This window comes from Acomys minous (genome assembly GCF_964271855.1).
Source record: "Acomys minous genome assembly, chromosome: 4".
Taxonomy (NCBI): Eukaryota; Metazoa; Chordata; class Mammalia; order Rodentia; family Muridae; genus Acomys; species Acomys minous.
Genome location: NC_140486.1, coordinates 483,885 through 501,560, shown reverse-complemented (window position 1 = coordinate 501,560; position 17,676 = coordinate 483,885). Strand labels below are relative to the sequence as shown.

At 35.2% G+C, this 17,676-nt stretch overlaps 1 protein-coding gene across 1 annotated transcript in view; it reads right to left on the bottom strand.

The window, feature by feature from the left end:
* The window catches only part of DOK6 (docking protein 6), a 389,456-nt gene that overhangs the window by 222,441 nt on the left and 149,339 nt on the right, over positions 1–17,676 (bottom strand). The window contains exon 3 of the mRNA XM_084779373.1: positions 5,657–5,771. Coding sequence (XP_084635499.1) covers positions 5,657–5,771 — 115 coding nt within the window. The remainder of the gene's footprint in view (positions 1–5,656; positions 5,772–17,676) is intronic.

The window sequence follows — 17,676 nt, the reverse complement described above, 5'->3', positions numbered from 1 at the left end:
ACTTATAAACTCTAGATGCCATAATCTTGTTAATTGAATAGTTTTAAAATATTTTTTTATTTCTATAGGAAATTGTTTCACTCTCTTGTGTGTTTGTGAGTTTTGTCCAGGCTCATTTGTCTATATTGGCTTACTCATCTACATGCTTTGATGCATTTTCTCTTCAATTCATAGTTCTTAATTTTCATTAAGGTCATTAATTAAATCTATTTACTTTGTAGCTCATTAAAGATGGTGGGTGTGATGGGTAATTGTGTTTTTTAACTTGACAGAATTTTTAATAACCACAGAAATGAAGCATGTGAAACCAAAGTGCCTAAAGTGAGGTAGCTGCTGCTGGGATTTGCTGTCCCACAAAAGCAGCAGACGAGGGAGTCAGCACACAAAGGCTGGCGTAACTGTGGTTAAGCTGTGCCAGGCTCCACCATCAGCTAGCAACAAAACTAATGCAGGCTTGAGAAGCACCCTGGTTACAGAGAGGCCACTATGTGACCCTATGAGGATGAATTCTAGGTTGCAATGGAGACAGAAGCTATACAGGAGACATCTACCCACAAAACTCACTAGGAACAGAGTGGATCTGGCACAACAGAGGAGCTATACAAGTTCTCCAGAGCCTGAGTGAATTTATTATGATAGGCAGATGTTTGACATGGAGCCAAAGGATTTAGTGTTTCTTCTCCTAGGTTTTGGTCATTTTTTTTTCATCAAAAGCAACTTTTGACTTTATTAAATGATTCTAACATTCCTTTTTATTCCCCTATTCTTCCCATTTGGAATAAAAATTTTTATATTATGCTGTTGTGTATTGTAAATATATAACTTATAATTTTGTAGGTCCTCACAGTTCAGAGATTGATTGAGCCTCTAATGAGAATGTAGACTTTGGACTTGTAAACATTGTCAGAACTGTTGAAGATTGTGAGGATTATTGAAGTGAATTGAGTAATTCTGCATTACAAGATAGCCATAGACCTAGGCAGACAAGGGTAGGGTTTTATGTTTAAAATTGATGTGTTTGGATATCAAGTTTCCAAGGGGTGGGCTGGCGATGGTAAATATTGACTGTAAACTTGACAGGATTTACAATCACCAGAGAGAAATATCTTTAAGATCAAATAAACTGAGGTGAGAAGACAGTTACATGGTCTTTGTCCAAGATTCAATGTACAAGGAAACTGGGTAGCAATACTCATCGTGTCTACTTCTTGACTCTTGGGTGCAATGTGACCAGCAGTATTGAGGTCCTGCTACCATGACTGCACCCTATGATCCACTGTACCCTAAACTGTACACTGCAATAAACCCGTCTCTCTCTCTTTCTTTCTTTCTTTCTTTCTTGATCTTGAGTTTTTTACTTAAATAAATATACACACACACACACACACACACACACACACACACAATAAACTACTTACAGCAAGAAGAACCATGATACAATAAGGAATTATATATATGTTACATTCTTAGTGCTTTGACTATTTGTCATTTGGCAGCCTTGAAGAAAACATTTTTCCTATCTTGGTGCGTCTAAAATTCTGAATGTAAATCAGTATCTCAGACAGAATTCTGCCTTAAAAATGGCAAGCTTGGAAGCAGGCAGAGTCGGCGGCCAATCTCTGCCAAGACAGGGTAAGCAAGTCCTCAATAGTTCCTGCCTCAAAATTATGACGGTCAGATATATTGGACCAGAAGGCTGAAGATGATGCTCCAACACCATACAGAGTTTTGGGTGATGGTTCAGGTAGCAAACTGTCTGTCATGTTCTCACTTGGGAAGCTGCTAACCTGCACACCCAGTATACTCCGGTATAAAACAGTTCTTTTTTAAATACATTTTAAGAACTTTTTTTTTTTTTTTTTTGCAATGAGGCAAATAACTAATATGTAGCTCTAGTCTCACCTTCCTGTATGTGGACATTCATTTTCCTGGGCTACTGTTTTTAAAAGGCTGAACATTTTCTAAATTACGTTCTTAGGATTATATATATATATATATATATATATATATATATATATATATATATATATATATATATATTCTCACTATGTAGTCATGGTTTGCTTGAGACTCTATATACACCAAGCCAGCCTCAGACTCATAAAGATCTGTCTACCTCTGCCTTCCTACAGCTGTGATTAAAGGTGTGTGCCACCATCCCTGTCCCTTAACTTGTTTTGAAGTGCTTGGCTATAGATATACTGATTTATTTTGTCTCTATACTTTTTTCAATGCCATGTTGCTTCCACTATTTCAGTTTTAGAATATATTGTAAATCTTGTAACATAATGAATTCTTTTGGGTTTTTTTGCACAAAATTTCTTTAGAAATTTTGGCCTCTAATATATCCTGGATTGTTTTTATACTTACTACAATAAGCTCAGTTCTACAACAGAAAATGTATTTACCCTATACATTGCTTCAGATAGCATAAAAAATTTAACAATATTGATTTTTCTACTTCATGAACACAGTGTATTTTGTGTGTGTGTGTGTGTGTGTGTGTGTGTGTGTGTTATCTTTTATTTGATAAAAGTAAACTTATCATTAGGTGTATAATGGTTATAGCCTGTAGCTGGTATTAGTTTCTTGATTTTTATTTCAGAGATCTATTTGAATAAAACAATATTGCTAATTTGGGGATGTTGGTTATTTCATTCCTAGAACTGTTAAATTCACTTATCGTTTCTAATGTTGATTTTGATGTTACATATATGTACATATCTATATCTCTGTATATATATGTATATATGTATATATATGAAGAATTAATAACAGGTCAAGCTTGGTAATGAAATTAAATGTGCCACTATTACATGTCCCATCATGGTCTGTTTTTTATATTATTCCCAGAGTCTGATGTGGGAGGTCCTAGTTCTTGTAGGTCGTGCTACCTTTGGGCAGGTGGTGATGAGCTGCATAGAAAATAAGGTGAGCAACCCAGGAAGAGAAGTCAACTAAGAAGCATTTCTCCAGGGTTTCTGCTTCAGTTCCTGCTTCCAGGTTCCTGCATTAAATCTCTGCCCTCACCTACCTCAGATTTGTAAAATGAAATAAACCGCTTTCTCCCCGGGTTACTTTTGGTAATGGTCTTTTGATCAGATCAATAAAAACCATAACCTAGACACCCATTTACTGATTTGGTGTTTACTTTATTTTTGAAACATCAAAAGTTTTTTCCCCCACATTATAGCAAAGGACTTATCGCCATGGTCCTTGTGAGATCACTCAGATAAGGTAGAATGTCAGTCTCTTTCAATATCAAGTTACTCTTTTTCACCTCTTTGGAATAAAGTCACAGTGAATATCTCACACTTGAAAAGTGAGGAAGTGAATGTCACTTTCTAATTAAAGATCTTCTGTAAGGAATATTTGTCTACCTCTGCCCATTTATTCGTCTAAGCATTTATTTACATCAACATGGTCTCATGATATTTATCACAACAATAATCCCATTCTATTTCTTTGATGCTTAAGTGCTGCAGATTTTCCCAGCTGGTTCTCCTTTGGGAATTTGTTTTGATTAATTAATTAAGTTATGTATTTTTTTAGGTTTATAAGATGCTCTGAGTTCATCTTGACTAGTTCTTGCCTTTAGTCCTAGATTCAGTAAATTCTCCACAAAGCCCAGCTAAACACTTTAGAAACCAATTTCCAGATTCTGAGCATACTTGAGATTTTTATTTTAAATTCTAATCTCTATGACCATTCTGCAAATTGTTTAAATGCACTTTGAATTCAATTCATTGAGAAAACAGTGCTTTGTTGGTACTGAGGCTCATGTATTGATACGATGCTAAGGCTGCAGGACCTGAATGCCACTGGGGTGGTGACACAGTTCCTCTCTGGACACTTTGCTGCTCTGATTCCTAGAGTTAGACTATAATTCTCATTTCAAGGTCAAGACTATAAGAAGACTCTATATGATATGAGCATGAATATATCAGTCTTGAGGCATGTAGAAGTTGAACATTTTCAGTCTAGGTGTAAGGGATGATGCAAACACAGATTGAATTTGTAGTATATACTTAATACAAAGTCATTAAAATGTATTTATCAGATAACAAAGAAATATCTACCTTTTCTCTGTCTCTCTGGCATATATGCTTTATCAGACAAGGGAGGTGATTATGGGTGATGAGAAAAACTGACATGGAACAGCAAGGGTCTTTGGGAAGAAATTGGGTATATGCACATGTGTGTGTGCAAATTGTCCAATAGACTATTTATGAAGAGATGACACACACATATGTTAAGTTATCCCAGAAAGGGACCTTATGGCAGTATTAAGTAATGATTCCAGTGATGTCAGATTTGGTGAGCCAATCAGTTTTTAATTGGTGTTACTAACAGGAGTATGAGTATGGGTGAACTTTACAAGAAGAAGGAATTACACAAAAGCAGTTGTATCACCAGAAAGTTTCCCCAAAGCATGGGTGATGACTTCCAAACTGCAGCCATGGAGCTCTCCAGGCAGCTCCACGATCGCAACAATTTTCCCCCAGTTTGGCTGGTGAGAGTCTCTATCCTCAACAACTGTTTGCACTGTTAGGTAGAGGCCCTCAATAACCTTCCAAGTTTTTTTCCCTCTTCCCATGTGACCTTTGCTGACCTTGTTTATTGCCTAGGGCTTATAAGCCTCCCTTTCCTCCTGAAGCAAATATTGCAGTTCCTAGGAAATGTTGCAATTTGGAAGAACATGCCACACAACACTGTATACATACATATAAATATGTGAGCACTCACAGGGAAAATGCATGCTCACAAACATTTTTAAAAATTGGAATGTGAAAAGTAGCAATATTGTATGCTATCTCATCATTTGAATCCTATTTTGAGAACCAGCTGATAGGAAACTAATGAGTGATTTATAGCTAACTAAATATATCCTTGTATTAATTAAACATAACCCTTTAGCCATATCTCCTAAACTCTCACTATTATTTTAAATTCACATCTTTCAAGGCTTTGGACATTTTGCCCGCTTCCTTTCTACAGACATCCATTATAAAGCAAATACAGCATTTCATTGATCTGAATCTTTAAAAAGGCAATAAGCTGACTAATACATTCCAAAGCAGAGAGATTGCTCCATGAAAAATACTGTAGGTTCAAACGACAAACTGCTAGTGTCTCCATAATATCAGAGTGTTTTATTAACTGGTAAGCTAAAACTCAATCTAAAATATATTCACTTATAGTTTTGAGACTCCATGAAAGCAATGCATTGCTCAAAGTTCTGTTCTAAATTGTCTGGGGAGACAGACTGGTCTTGAGTGAGCTTTCTCATAGCAGCGTTACTATTACAGTAGAAAATGTTTCACAGCTATATACCTTTCCAAACCCAGAATACAAGTCACAAGCCGATCCTGAACACTGCTCAGGTATTGTTTAATAAATTCTCAAAGCTTCAACAAAAGCTCCAATAGTTCTCTGGCCACCTGGGAACAAAGCTCCAGACGAAAACAAGATGGTGGAAACCCAACACGTGTTTCTACCGTATATCAGTATGTCGAGCTTCTTGAAAAGCTTTCCACCACACGTTCCATTACAATATGCCATCCTATTAAGACTTCTGTGTGGCTTTATCTATCTGAGTCATTGTCTCTGAAGCAACTCAATTTTCTCAAGCTGTAGATGGGCCGAAATTGCTTACCTGACTCACAAGCAAATGTCTTGGACGTTTCATCATGAAAGATAATTGCCACTGCATGCTTCTTTGTCTCTCGAGGCAGCCTGGTTATATTTTTGATGTTGTGCAGTTCAGTTACCTTGAAAGAGAAGAATATTTTTTTTCACTTTCAAAGTTCCGGAGATAGGCCCAGAGCCTTGTATGTGCTAAGAGAACATTCTGCCACTGAACTACATCTCCAACACGAACGGATGTTTATTTTAATGTATATATGCTACATCACAGTGCTTTAAACAAAATGGTCAGTTATTACTACCCTAGGCACTTCCCAATGGGTCACTTACTAAGTTTTATTTAACTCTATCCACAACCAGAAAAAAAGAAAACACAGTGTATCCTATCAGCCCTTCAGTTTGGTTATAGTTTATATTGATTGCTGTATTTTTGAATAGTCTAATGATAATGCAGAATAGCTTCATGGAAGCTGTACTGTCATTAAACTTACATTCATAGGAAGCAATAACAACTTGGTACAAAGAACATTCTCATTAATTATCTGTTGAATATTGATGAGATTTAGCAACAAGTCTTTTCCCCAACACCCTCAGATCATACAAGTTCCAGAAGAGAAAAAAACCACACAGCATCTGACACCTGCCTACGGGCTAAATTAAAAATTTTAACATTCCAGGCTGCCAGTGTTTAAAGAATAGTGTTGCAACTTGTGTATCAATCATTTTCAAAGGCATGAACCCAAAAGACATACAGCTCTAAAGGATCTTGAGAACAAAATTTCAGCCCAAGGAGAAATATTGATGCATGTTGAACTTTTATTTATTAATAAATTTTGTTATTTGACAGTTTTGCACATGAGCACAGTACAGTCTAATTAATGTTATCCCTCTATTATTTATCTTAGTAGCCACATTACTAGTCTGGAAATGAGCACCTTCATGTTTAGGATTGTTAGCATGTCTAGAATATTGAACCTGATTTATACAACTTTGATGAATTCCTGATGAGTTCAGGACCATCTTTGTAAGAAAGGAAAAAAACCTTTGTGATCATAGAATGTAGGTGTTTTAGTTAGGGTTTCTATTGCTGCAGTGAATACACCATGATCAAAAAGCAAGTTGGAAAGGAAAGGGTTTATTTGGCTTACACTTCCACATTGCTGCTCATCAATGAAGGAAATCTGGACAGAAACTCAAACAGGACAGGATCCTGGAGACAGGAGCTGATGCTGAGGCCATGGAGGGGTGCTGCTTACTGGCTTGCTTCCTACAGTCTGCTCAGCCTGCTTTCTTATAGAACCCAGAACTATCAGCTGAAGGATGGCACCTCCCATAATGGCCTGGGCCCTCCCCGTTGATAACTAATTGAGAAAATGCCTTACAGCTGGATTTCATCGAGGAATTTCCTCACCTAAAGCTCCTTTCTCTCTTATGACACACACAATCAGTCATTACAAAAACTATCCAGTGCTATACAACCTCGTAAGGAGGTGAAGCAGACCTGGTTCTAATGAATAAATAGACTTCTCTATTTATTGGTCTCTAGAGTGGGATCCAAGTAAGGAGTATCTTCCTTGATGAAAACCTCTCTTTTGACTTGCTTGTATACCTAACAATGTTTTCACTTTCTCATACATGCTTCAACTGTTCTGAAGAAGTCTAATGAAAGAAAAAACTATTTCTCTTCATAACTTAGAATTTATTAAACTCATTGGAGTTTAGAATTACTAAACTTAGGACTATTAGAATAAAATGTGTAGTTCTTTAAGCACAATACACATGCATATTTCATATATTTCAAAATTTCTTCCCCATGTTTGAAGATAACACTGTTGATATTGATCAGAATTTCACAGTATAGACACAGTTTAAATGGCCAATACATGACCACAATCTTCACTTATATAAAATGACATACACAATATAAAATTATGTAGTTATCATTTTAAGAGGCTTCTGCTCTACTTCTCATCTATTCTTTGAGGTTTTTAGTGGCCTCAATCTGTAATACCACATACAACTCATGATATGTTAAAGCCAAGAGAATTATCAATCATATAACATTATTCATGTTTGCTTTTCTCTCTACTTGTAGTAATCTTAAGATTAACATGACACGTAAAAATGGTACAAATAGTTATTTTGGGTATAATAGAAATTTATCATTGTGTATAAGCATTTATATGTATGTGTGCATACATACTCATCATCTACTTAGAAATCTCCCTCCTGTCTATCATCTTTCTGAAAGTAATTTCCCTTCCAAGCAAAAAGAATTCCACACAAATATCTTATTACTTTTGGGGAGTAAAACTGTTTGGAGAAAGAGGAAAATTCCTTTTTGGAAGAGTGACTAACATTATATTTCAATCACACTAAAACATGATTTCAAATATAGTTTAGCTTTTGAATTTCTAAATTAGATAATTGACTCAAATGATGTTTAAAAACAATTTTGTTCTAAGATAATAAATTGAAGTTATATTTGAAAAAAGATATTATTTCCAAGCACTATTAGCTCCATCTAAACAAATATTATCGAACCAAACCTAAAAACAATGAATATGTGTTGTTTAAGAATTCATGTAAATTGTGAATATAAAGGTCATGTACTGCTACAGACTTATATAAAATGTCTACACATACTGTACTAAGAAAGTAATATAAAAAGCTCAATCTTGTCAGGAGCCTTTCACAACTATTTTTATTTACAAATGTAGAATAATACTGGAACAGGTATTATGGACTTTGTATTTTATTCATCATAACATCAATCAACAAGCTAATGTGGTAGATGCATTTGAGGTATGTCTAAAGCACCAAAGAAGGCCTAAAACGTCAGTGCCTCAGGCAATCTGACAGCTGATGCAGTTCAAACAAAATGCTTTCTCTCCTGGAAAAATTATATTTAGAAATAAGACAGCTTTTTGCAAGTCGACCCTGTTCCTATGGTTTCTGGAATAAATCAGTTTTTGTTGTTGATCAACAGTGTAATGGGTTAAATTTTTTCATTTAAGAATTTAAAAAGAAGCCAGGAAAGAAAAGCACTAAAGAGAAATATAAAATTCTACTTTCTAAAAGAATCCCAATCCTAACTATTTAGGTTAAGATCTGAGAAAGCTGAAACACTTGCCATGATTCTGGACTATCAATATTATTTGAATTTACAATATTGTGGGCAACTGTATATACTTAAAGGAGGATAACTTTTAAAAGAATTACCAGTGATTTAAAATAAAATATTTCTGTTATTGTCCTAAAACTATCAATGCATCATAAAAATCGTTAAATTTGTGAAATCTTGGAAATTTTAATGTTAAGTTAGGTATTTTTAAAATATTTTAAAAATTAATATGTATTTCTGAAAATTGAATTATTTTTACATTTCTGTAACTGCATAACATATTGATTACATTTTTAATCGAAATCATTAAAGAAAATTACATAAATAAATATTAAGTTAACTGGAACTAAAATAAAGTTACTTAGGTCTTAGTGAGCAGGTGTATGGATCAACATTTTAGAATATTTAGGTATATTTAGGTGTGAAAAGTGCAGAACTAAAACTTAAACATAAACATAAGTAAAGGGTTTTTATGGATGACTTATATTATTTCTATTTAGGAATTTTATTATTATATTAAGTAATTTCTAGGTTTATATACACACACATCAAAGACAAGAGATAACATTTTTCTCTAGGGATATACAGAAGAGAGTACATACTCCTCTTATAGAAGACCCAATTCTGATTACCAGAACCCACATTCAGTGGGTCACAGCCTCTAGTAACTCCAGCTTCTGGAGAAAAAAAAAACCTCTTTTGCCTTCCATGAGCTCTGCAGTCATGTGTGTACACACACACACACACACACACACACAAATACAAATAAATAATCAAATAAATACAAATAAAATAATCAAAAACAAAATAGTAGGGAAAGATGAGATAAAGGCCCTGGGGAATATTTCTATTATTTCTTTTCCATTGTGTGATAATTTTGTGCATGAACACAACATGAGCAAATCTAATCCCTATTCTCCCTTCTCCAACTCACCCCTCCACATTGAAAATGTGAGTGCTTGGGTGGCAACATCACAGGCATGTCACTTGGAGTTTAAATTATAAGTGAAGTGGAAAAGACAGACAGCATCAAGTTTTGCCCTTTTATCAAAATTAATTCTTGTTAATATATATGTATATATAATATTACATTATAGTTTATCTTAAACCTTCTTATTTATTTATATGTTTAGAAGTAGTGGTAATTTCATTTCATAGTGAAGAAATGGGATTTTAAAAATAAAAGTAGTTTCCCCAATAATGTGAATTTTTAAATATTTTTACAAAACTCTTAATTGTCTGTATTATTTCAAGACAATATGACTATCTTTTATTCTTCAGAATCCAGGCAATCACAATATGTTATTTTGACCAAATATGTGTCAGTAAATGTAAGGTCTCACTGTGTTGTAGAGTTATGATGCTGAAGCTGAAATGAAGAGCGTTTTAAGTAAATTGCAGCTATAGCTCTTAGATTTTGCCTATAAATTTGCCCAAAGCTCTTCTAAGCTTATAGCAGTAAAGAGTCTGAATCATGGTAAATACTTCTTATTCTCCTAGATCAAACTTGATAGATCAATTTTCATATGTGTTTGGCTCATTAATTGTTTTATATCATCTTTACCTGGTCATTAAAAAGATACAAATTTACCAAATTGAAAATATCAACACTTTTTTTGAACAGCATAAAAATGCACTACTCTCACTCTTAATATTATCTGAAAATTTTGTAAGTTTTGAATTGTCATACTCTATGATGTTGGTAGCCATTTTCTCATATTTTAATTATATTTTGAAAACTCACTCCTCCATATTTTTTTCTGAGTACACTCATTTGTTTCCACGGAAGATGAACTTAAATGGTCCATCTTTAGGAAGTGACTCTTCTTGTGTGTTTTCAGCAAACACCCAGCATGCAGAGCTGATGAGCTCGGTGGCTTCCCACCAGGTCCAGGAGCCTCACTGTGAGGTCTGGGTCAGTAAACATGAAGACTTCTTGCTGCTTCCATGGGACTATGCTTAAGTGAATTAAAATAACATTGGCATGCTTATTTGTTTATATTTGCAAATGCATGATTATAAAAAATAAAATCACTTACTACTGTTTAGGGAAACTAGCTTAATTACAATTTTACCTATTTATTGCTTTTTGCACAGAAACATATTAGCTGTATCACTGGAAACTGTTCCGTTGGGAGCAGCTGAGAAATCCCAGGTTCTGCATACAGCTCTCACTGGGACCTACAGCGCATTCTCTGTCATAAAGCTGTGTCCTTTAATGTATGCACATTCTCCACCTTCACATCTATGACTCATTCAAACACTCATTCCTTCTCTTTTGAGGTATTTTCACTGTGTTCCCATCAGCCCCCACACTCACTACCTGCCACCATCTTATTCTTATTGCTTCCACATCGCTGTTTCTAAACTATACTGCAACTAATTCTTCTCAGGGACTTAAAACCATCTGATATTATCTTTTTTAAATTAAAAAAATATATAATTTATTCAGATTACATCCCAATTGTTATCAACTCACTTGTATCTTCCCGTTCGCTCCTCCCTCTTTCACCCTATTCCGCTAGGCCTCTGAGGGTAGGGGACCTCCTCCCCCACCACATGACCACAGCCTATCGGGTCTCTTCCACATAGCCTGCTTCCCTTCTTCTCAGTGCTGCCAGGCCTCCCCACCAGGGGAAGCGATCAGACTGGAGGCACCAGAGTTCATGTCAGAGTCAGTCTCTGCTCTCCCCACAACCACGGAGAATGAGCTGTCCGTTGGCTAGATCTGAACGGAGGGGTCTAGGTTTGCTGCATGCCTTGTCCTTGGTTGGCGCAACAGTTTGTGCAGGTCCCGCTGGGTCCAGACCAGCCAGCCTTGATGGTCTCCTTGTGAGGCTCCTGGACCTTCCGGGCCCTTCTGTCCCCCTATTCTTCCATAGCACTCTCACCTGGGGTTGAGTTCACTCACCGGCAAGGACTTAAGGACTTTAAATGACTTAATTACTTATGTAAATCTAGTCTCATCTTTTTTCCCATTTTAATCTGAAACGTAAGTCCCATCCATAGTCTGACTTCCTAATTTTCCTGAATGTCATAGTGTCATTTAAAGTGGTTTTAACGTTCTACTTAATACCCTGGTTCTTATGTCTTCTTGTCAGATTCAGAATCATTCTTCATGACATATGTATAAGTCTACCTGTTTTTATTTAATTCCTGCTGCTGTGACAAAATGCTCTGGAGGAATTAGATGTTTTAATAAGGGTTTTATTCTCATTCACAGTTCAAGGGTGCAGTGCATCATGGACAGGATGCCAAAGCAGCAGAAGGTTAAAGCAATGGAATACTACATTCCTTATCAGGGAAAGAGAGACTAGAGCATACAGTGCTCATCCACATTGGCTTGCTGTATCCCTTACTCTCCAGGGAATGGTACTGCCTAGAATTAAGAAAAAGTCACTGCACATCAATTAAAGTACTCCAAAGGTATGTCCAATAACTCATCTCCCAGGTGAGCCTAGTTTTTTTCAGGTTGACAATATTAGCCGTCACACTTTCTGAAATCCTTGTGCAAGGAAATGAATTGTTCCAGTGGGACCTTTTTTCTGACATTTCATCTCAGGCTAACAGATGCGTTTATATGAATTATGTTCGTTTTACGCACTTAGTAGTCAAATATAGTGATTCCATTAATTCACACTATACATCTTTAATTCCTTACACAGATTTCAACACAGAATTTGTTTATTTATTTATCTTTTGTTTTTTGTTAGTTTTGTTTTTTGTGAGACAGGGCTTCTCTGTGTAACAGCCTTGACTGTCCTGGAAATTTCTTTGTAGACTAAGCTAGCCTCAAACTCACCGAGATCTGCCTGTGAGTTCAGGGATTAAAGCTGCGTGTTGCCATGCCTGCCCGAATTTATTTATTGGTGGCATTTGACCACTTTCTCTTTACAATTAAGGCCACATATATTTTAAAACATTGTTTACTTTAAAATGTTGAAACAGATAACCATTAATCATGATTTGCTCTCTTAGAATGAGGTCAGAACTTGCACAGACATTTTAGTAGTTAGAAATAAGCAGAAGGCCAGATACAGTTGCTGGGCGTGGTGGCGTATGCCTTTAATCCCAGCACTTAGGAGGCAGAGGCAGGCGGATTGCTCGGAGTTCGAGGCCAGCCTTCCTACACAGCAAATCCAGGACAGCCAAGGCAACATAGAGAAACCCTATCTCGAAAAACTGAAAAACAAAACAAACAAAAAGATGTCGGGGAACCTGTTCACGGAGCCCACCCTGACTAACAAAGTTGAACTATGACTATCAGTGTGAACTGAAGGTGTTTGCTACATGTTGGGAAAATGGCGATAATTTCTCTCACAGGCCCTTTGAGTTTAGAATGACTTTATTGACATGCATAATGACATTTACAATAAATAAATTAATACCAATCACATATTTTAAAGTTCATCATACTATTTGTGTTATGTATCTTTGCTTTAGATTTATGGAATATTAAACTATATATCAAAATGTAATGTCAATTTTGCTATTAAAAACTGTGTGTACATTATTTACACATAATTAAGTGACAAATATACTTACTAGAATTATTAAAAGGTGACTCTTAGCAGTTTGCTTCACGACAACTAAGAGAAGATATCTGCCCACATAAATGCTCAAAACTTCTCATGATAAACCTAATTGTCTGCTAGAAACTCCAAGATGTTAGTCTTTAGATTAAAAAATAAATTTAAGATACCAGATAATCACGTTCTTATCATTCATCTGTTCAATAAATATTATTCTTGGAATTTACTAATCTTTAGTTGTCACTTCAATTAAGGAAATGTTTTTGTTTTCTGAGAGGAAGATTTGAGGGCCAAGTTTTATAAAATTTTATAAGGATATAAAATGTTATTTTGCGGTAAGAATATATAGGAATTTTATTATTTCTTTTAATTGTAATGATTATTTCAGTTAATAAATGTCATTTCCTCTATATTTGATTCACACTTTTCATACTTCATACACTTCAATAACTTCCTGACAAAATTTTCACTGGAAAATTATTGTTGCTTTTTCAACAGAGTTGTTGCGTACACTTCCTAGTACCTTTCTTTAAAGTGGACTCTTTTCTCAGATAAAAACAAATGTGCTCCAGTAAAAAAAAAATCAATTTAATTAATTTTTAAAGCCACATGTGACAGACATCATATGCTCTGAAACATTACTTTATGGATATTCTAGCATGGTCATTAACAAAAAATGCAATATTTATTTTCTATGTACTTGGCCAATATGAAATATTTTAAATACTACACCACATTATATGATAACAATCTAGAATTGCATCACTATGGATGTTATTGTTATTAACTAAAATTGGATCTCAATATCCATGTTTCCTGCATCTTAGCATCCAGCAACCACAAAATGAAAATAGCAGAGTATATTATGGTTTTATGGATCACAAAAGACTTTTCCTTCTTATTTTATAACCCATACACCATAATGCTATTTACATAGCATTTGCATGATATTAGGTATTACAAAAAATATAGAAGTGATTTTGAGTGTGTGCAAAGGTGTGCATAGGTCATATTCAAGTTCTTGCTTTCTTATATGAGACCTGACCCCTTGTATGTCTGTTCACAAAAGTGACATGGGTCTTCTGTATATACAGAGAAGTGAAGGGATGTTTAGGTCACTGCTCACTGTCTACTCAGTTTACAGCTCTAGTCCCCTTACTGTTCTCAGAACCCAGCGTATACAGTTAGAGGTCCCTTTATCAAGTGGTTTTATGCCCCCAGTTGGACAGTATAAGTGCATAACTCACTATTTTAATGCAAAGTCTCCTGCCTCAAGTGAGTTCAGTAAAGGCCTTCAGAAACATGTGTCCAAACATTTTTAATCCTCAAACACATGTAAAAATCTGGGTATGGTGATGCATGCTTGTAATCCTAGTGCTATGGAGGCAGACACTAGTGAATCTCTGGGGCTCATTGGCTAGAAAATCTAGCCTATGTGAGTTCCAAACAAATAAGATACCTGCCTCATACTCTGGAGTAAAGATATTGAAGATTGAGTTCTGAGGTCAAAGTGTACACACACACGCACACGCACACACACACACACACACACACACACACACACACACACAATGCGTTTATTACCAGAACCTGTTAAAACATCATTATTTGGGAAAAGTCTTTGCAGATATGACTGAATCTAGAGTCTTGAGGGAACATCTTGAATTTAGCGCAGGCCTCACCTCCTACAATTGCTGTCCTTATAAGATAAGAGCAGAAGGAGATCCAAGACCAAGCCAGAAGAGAGGTAGTTTTGTGAAGATAAAGGAAGATCCCTTGATTTCTGATTCTGCCTTCTAGACAATTAGGCTAAACTTACATGGCTTTAATCCAAGAACAAAGTGAGAATTTGGTAGGCCAGACCAAGGAAAGCAATACAGTTGTACTTTGTTATTTTAAATTAAATTTTAATTCTTTATCTCAAAGTTAAAATTCTTAAATGAAACAAAAGAAATTCATTAAATATGCCCTATACCCCTAACATCTTTCTTCCATTCAGCTTTCTTTCATCTACATATTTCTTTGCTTTATATCTCCTTAAAGCATTACATTTTTCTCTTTGATTTTTGTTAACAAAATTTCTCTGTAGCTCTCACATGTGATTTCCCCAGAGCCTGGGCCAGTGACTGATGCACAGGCACAGGAAAGGTGGAGATCCACTCAGGCAAGACCTCCCTGTCAAAAAGCATTGTCAGTATCACAGTCCTAGGGGAAAGGCAGTGACAAGGTGACAAACTATAAAGCTTCTTTTGGAAAACAAAGCTGCTGATATTTGATGGGGTCAGCAGAGAGGCTGGCCTGCTGCTGAGCTGCTGTGCTCTTCTTAATCAGGGAGCTGGTTACTAGGAGTGGAGGACATATACCTGAGGAATGGGTCATTCAAAGATCAAGATGAGAAGGACTGATGCTCCAGAGGGGATGGCGCTACGCGGTTCTTTGCCTTGTCCATAGCCAGTACTTGCTTTTACTTATAGTTTGGGTGTGTCCATAGGAAGCAAAGAAGCAATGCTATGTGGAGCTTGACATCAACCTGAAAGATCAAGTCCAAGAACACTGGGAAGACTCTCTGGTGTAGCATACTCTCACTTGAATAGAATTATTAAATTTTATTTCACCCTCTTCAAAAGATCAAACACTTGTTAGCAAAATACTTTTCTATCTTTCTTTGATCTATGACCTTAGACTACAAGGTTTTCATGGGGACCTCACAGAACACTTGGCTTATGTTTGAATATATTGTGTTGATTATTATTTTATAGATACTGGCTCTTATTGATATTTATCGATTCGACACGTAGGGATACTCATTGAATAGCCAAGTTCAACATTTAATGCCTGCTTTTGACATTGGGCAAAAAATACTATGGTGTGACCAGAATTTCTGTCATCTGGTCTATTTCGGGAATAAGAACATAGTTAAAGTTAACTTTAATTTTAAAAATTACACAAGAAGGTAATTATGTATCAATTCTGACTATTCAATTTAGAACTAAAATCTCACAGAAAAAATGAATCATGATAAAACATTGTATCAAGCAATGAATAGTTTGAAAATTCATATCTTTTTTTGAGTTATAAAATATTTTAATGAGTTAACAGTCCCTAATAATTTCTACTCTGCCTTTTAACCAGGGACAAATATCATGAAGAAGTGAAAGAAAGGTAAAGGTATAATCATGGGCTTAGTAACTAAGAAGTTTCAACATTTAAATTGGTTTAAGTTTACCTGGCAGTTCTGAGAGACTGGTGATAAACCTTTTATCTGCTGGGGTCTTTGTGTTTTCTATTGTCTAATAAATCTCAATTGCACTGTCTGGTTATAATTATTAACACATAATAACACACTCTATGTCTTTTCCAGATCATCTTTAAGATAAGCAACGTCTGCTTAAGTGGAAGCTATGTTCCACTTAGCCTCAAGTAGGGCATGGGAAGAGTGCCCTGAGAGCATGTGTGTTTCTGAACCAATTGCTTCTGAAGCTTCAGTGTCTGCTCATGTACATGTTCCAAATGCTAATTGATCCATCAAAGTTGGCATGAACTCTGAAATAATTTCTTAGTAAACTCTTCCAAAGAATAAAAAAGAGGTTTCTTTCACTTTACATGGTGTCTTCTAAATATTTATATTTTCAACATAGAATTTTTTCTAAAAGTTAACTATGTTCTGTTTGGGGAGTTTAACATCTTTAATATATAAATAACTATAAATATGGAACACCAACCACAAAACAAACAAATAAAAAACCCACACAGGGATTAATTAATTAATTAATTAGACGCTTGACATCAAACAGAACTACAATAACCTACCAAAGAATATTTGGAAAAATATCTGACAGCTTTAGCCATCAAGAAAACGCAAACTGAAATTAATATGTTTTTAGGTCGAGATAGCTGTTTTAAGTTGATAATGACAAGATGTGATGGAGACTGATTTACATTCTGAATTTTAGACACACCAAGTTAGGAAAGATGTTTTCTTCAAGGCTGTCAAATACAAATAGCCAAACACTAAGAATGTAACATTTATATAATTCCTGATTGTGTCATGGTTATTCTCGATATAGGTAGTTTATTGTATATATACATATATACATATACATATACATAAATGTATATGTAAAAAATAAAAATAAATTAAATAAAATAAGAGAGGACGTAAATATGTCTTCTCAAATTGAAAGAAGAAGGAGAAGGAGAAGAAGAAGAAGAAGAAGAAGGAGAAGGAGAAGGAAAAGAAAAGAAAATTCATATCTTGATTGCACAGATGTCCATCTAACTTGGCTCCTTGGCTGTAATTATATAGCTGTTAAAGGCAGCATGGTAAAAGAAAAGCAATCATGAATAGTTTGTACGTCGCCCTATTTCTATAAT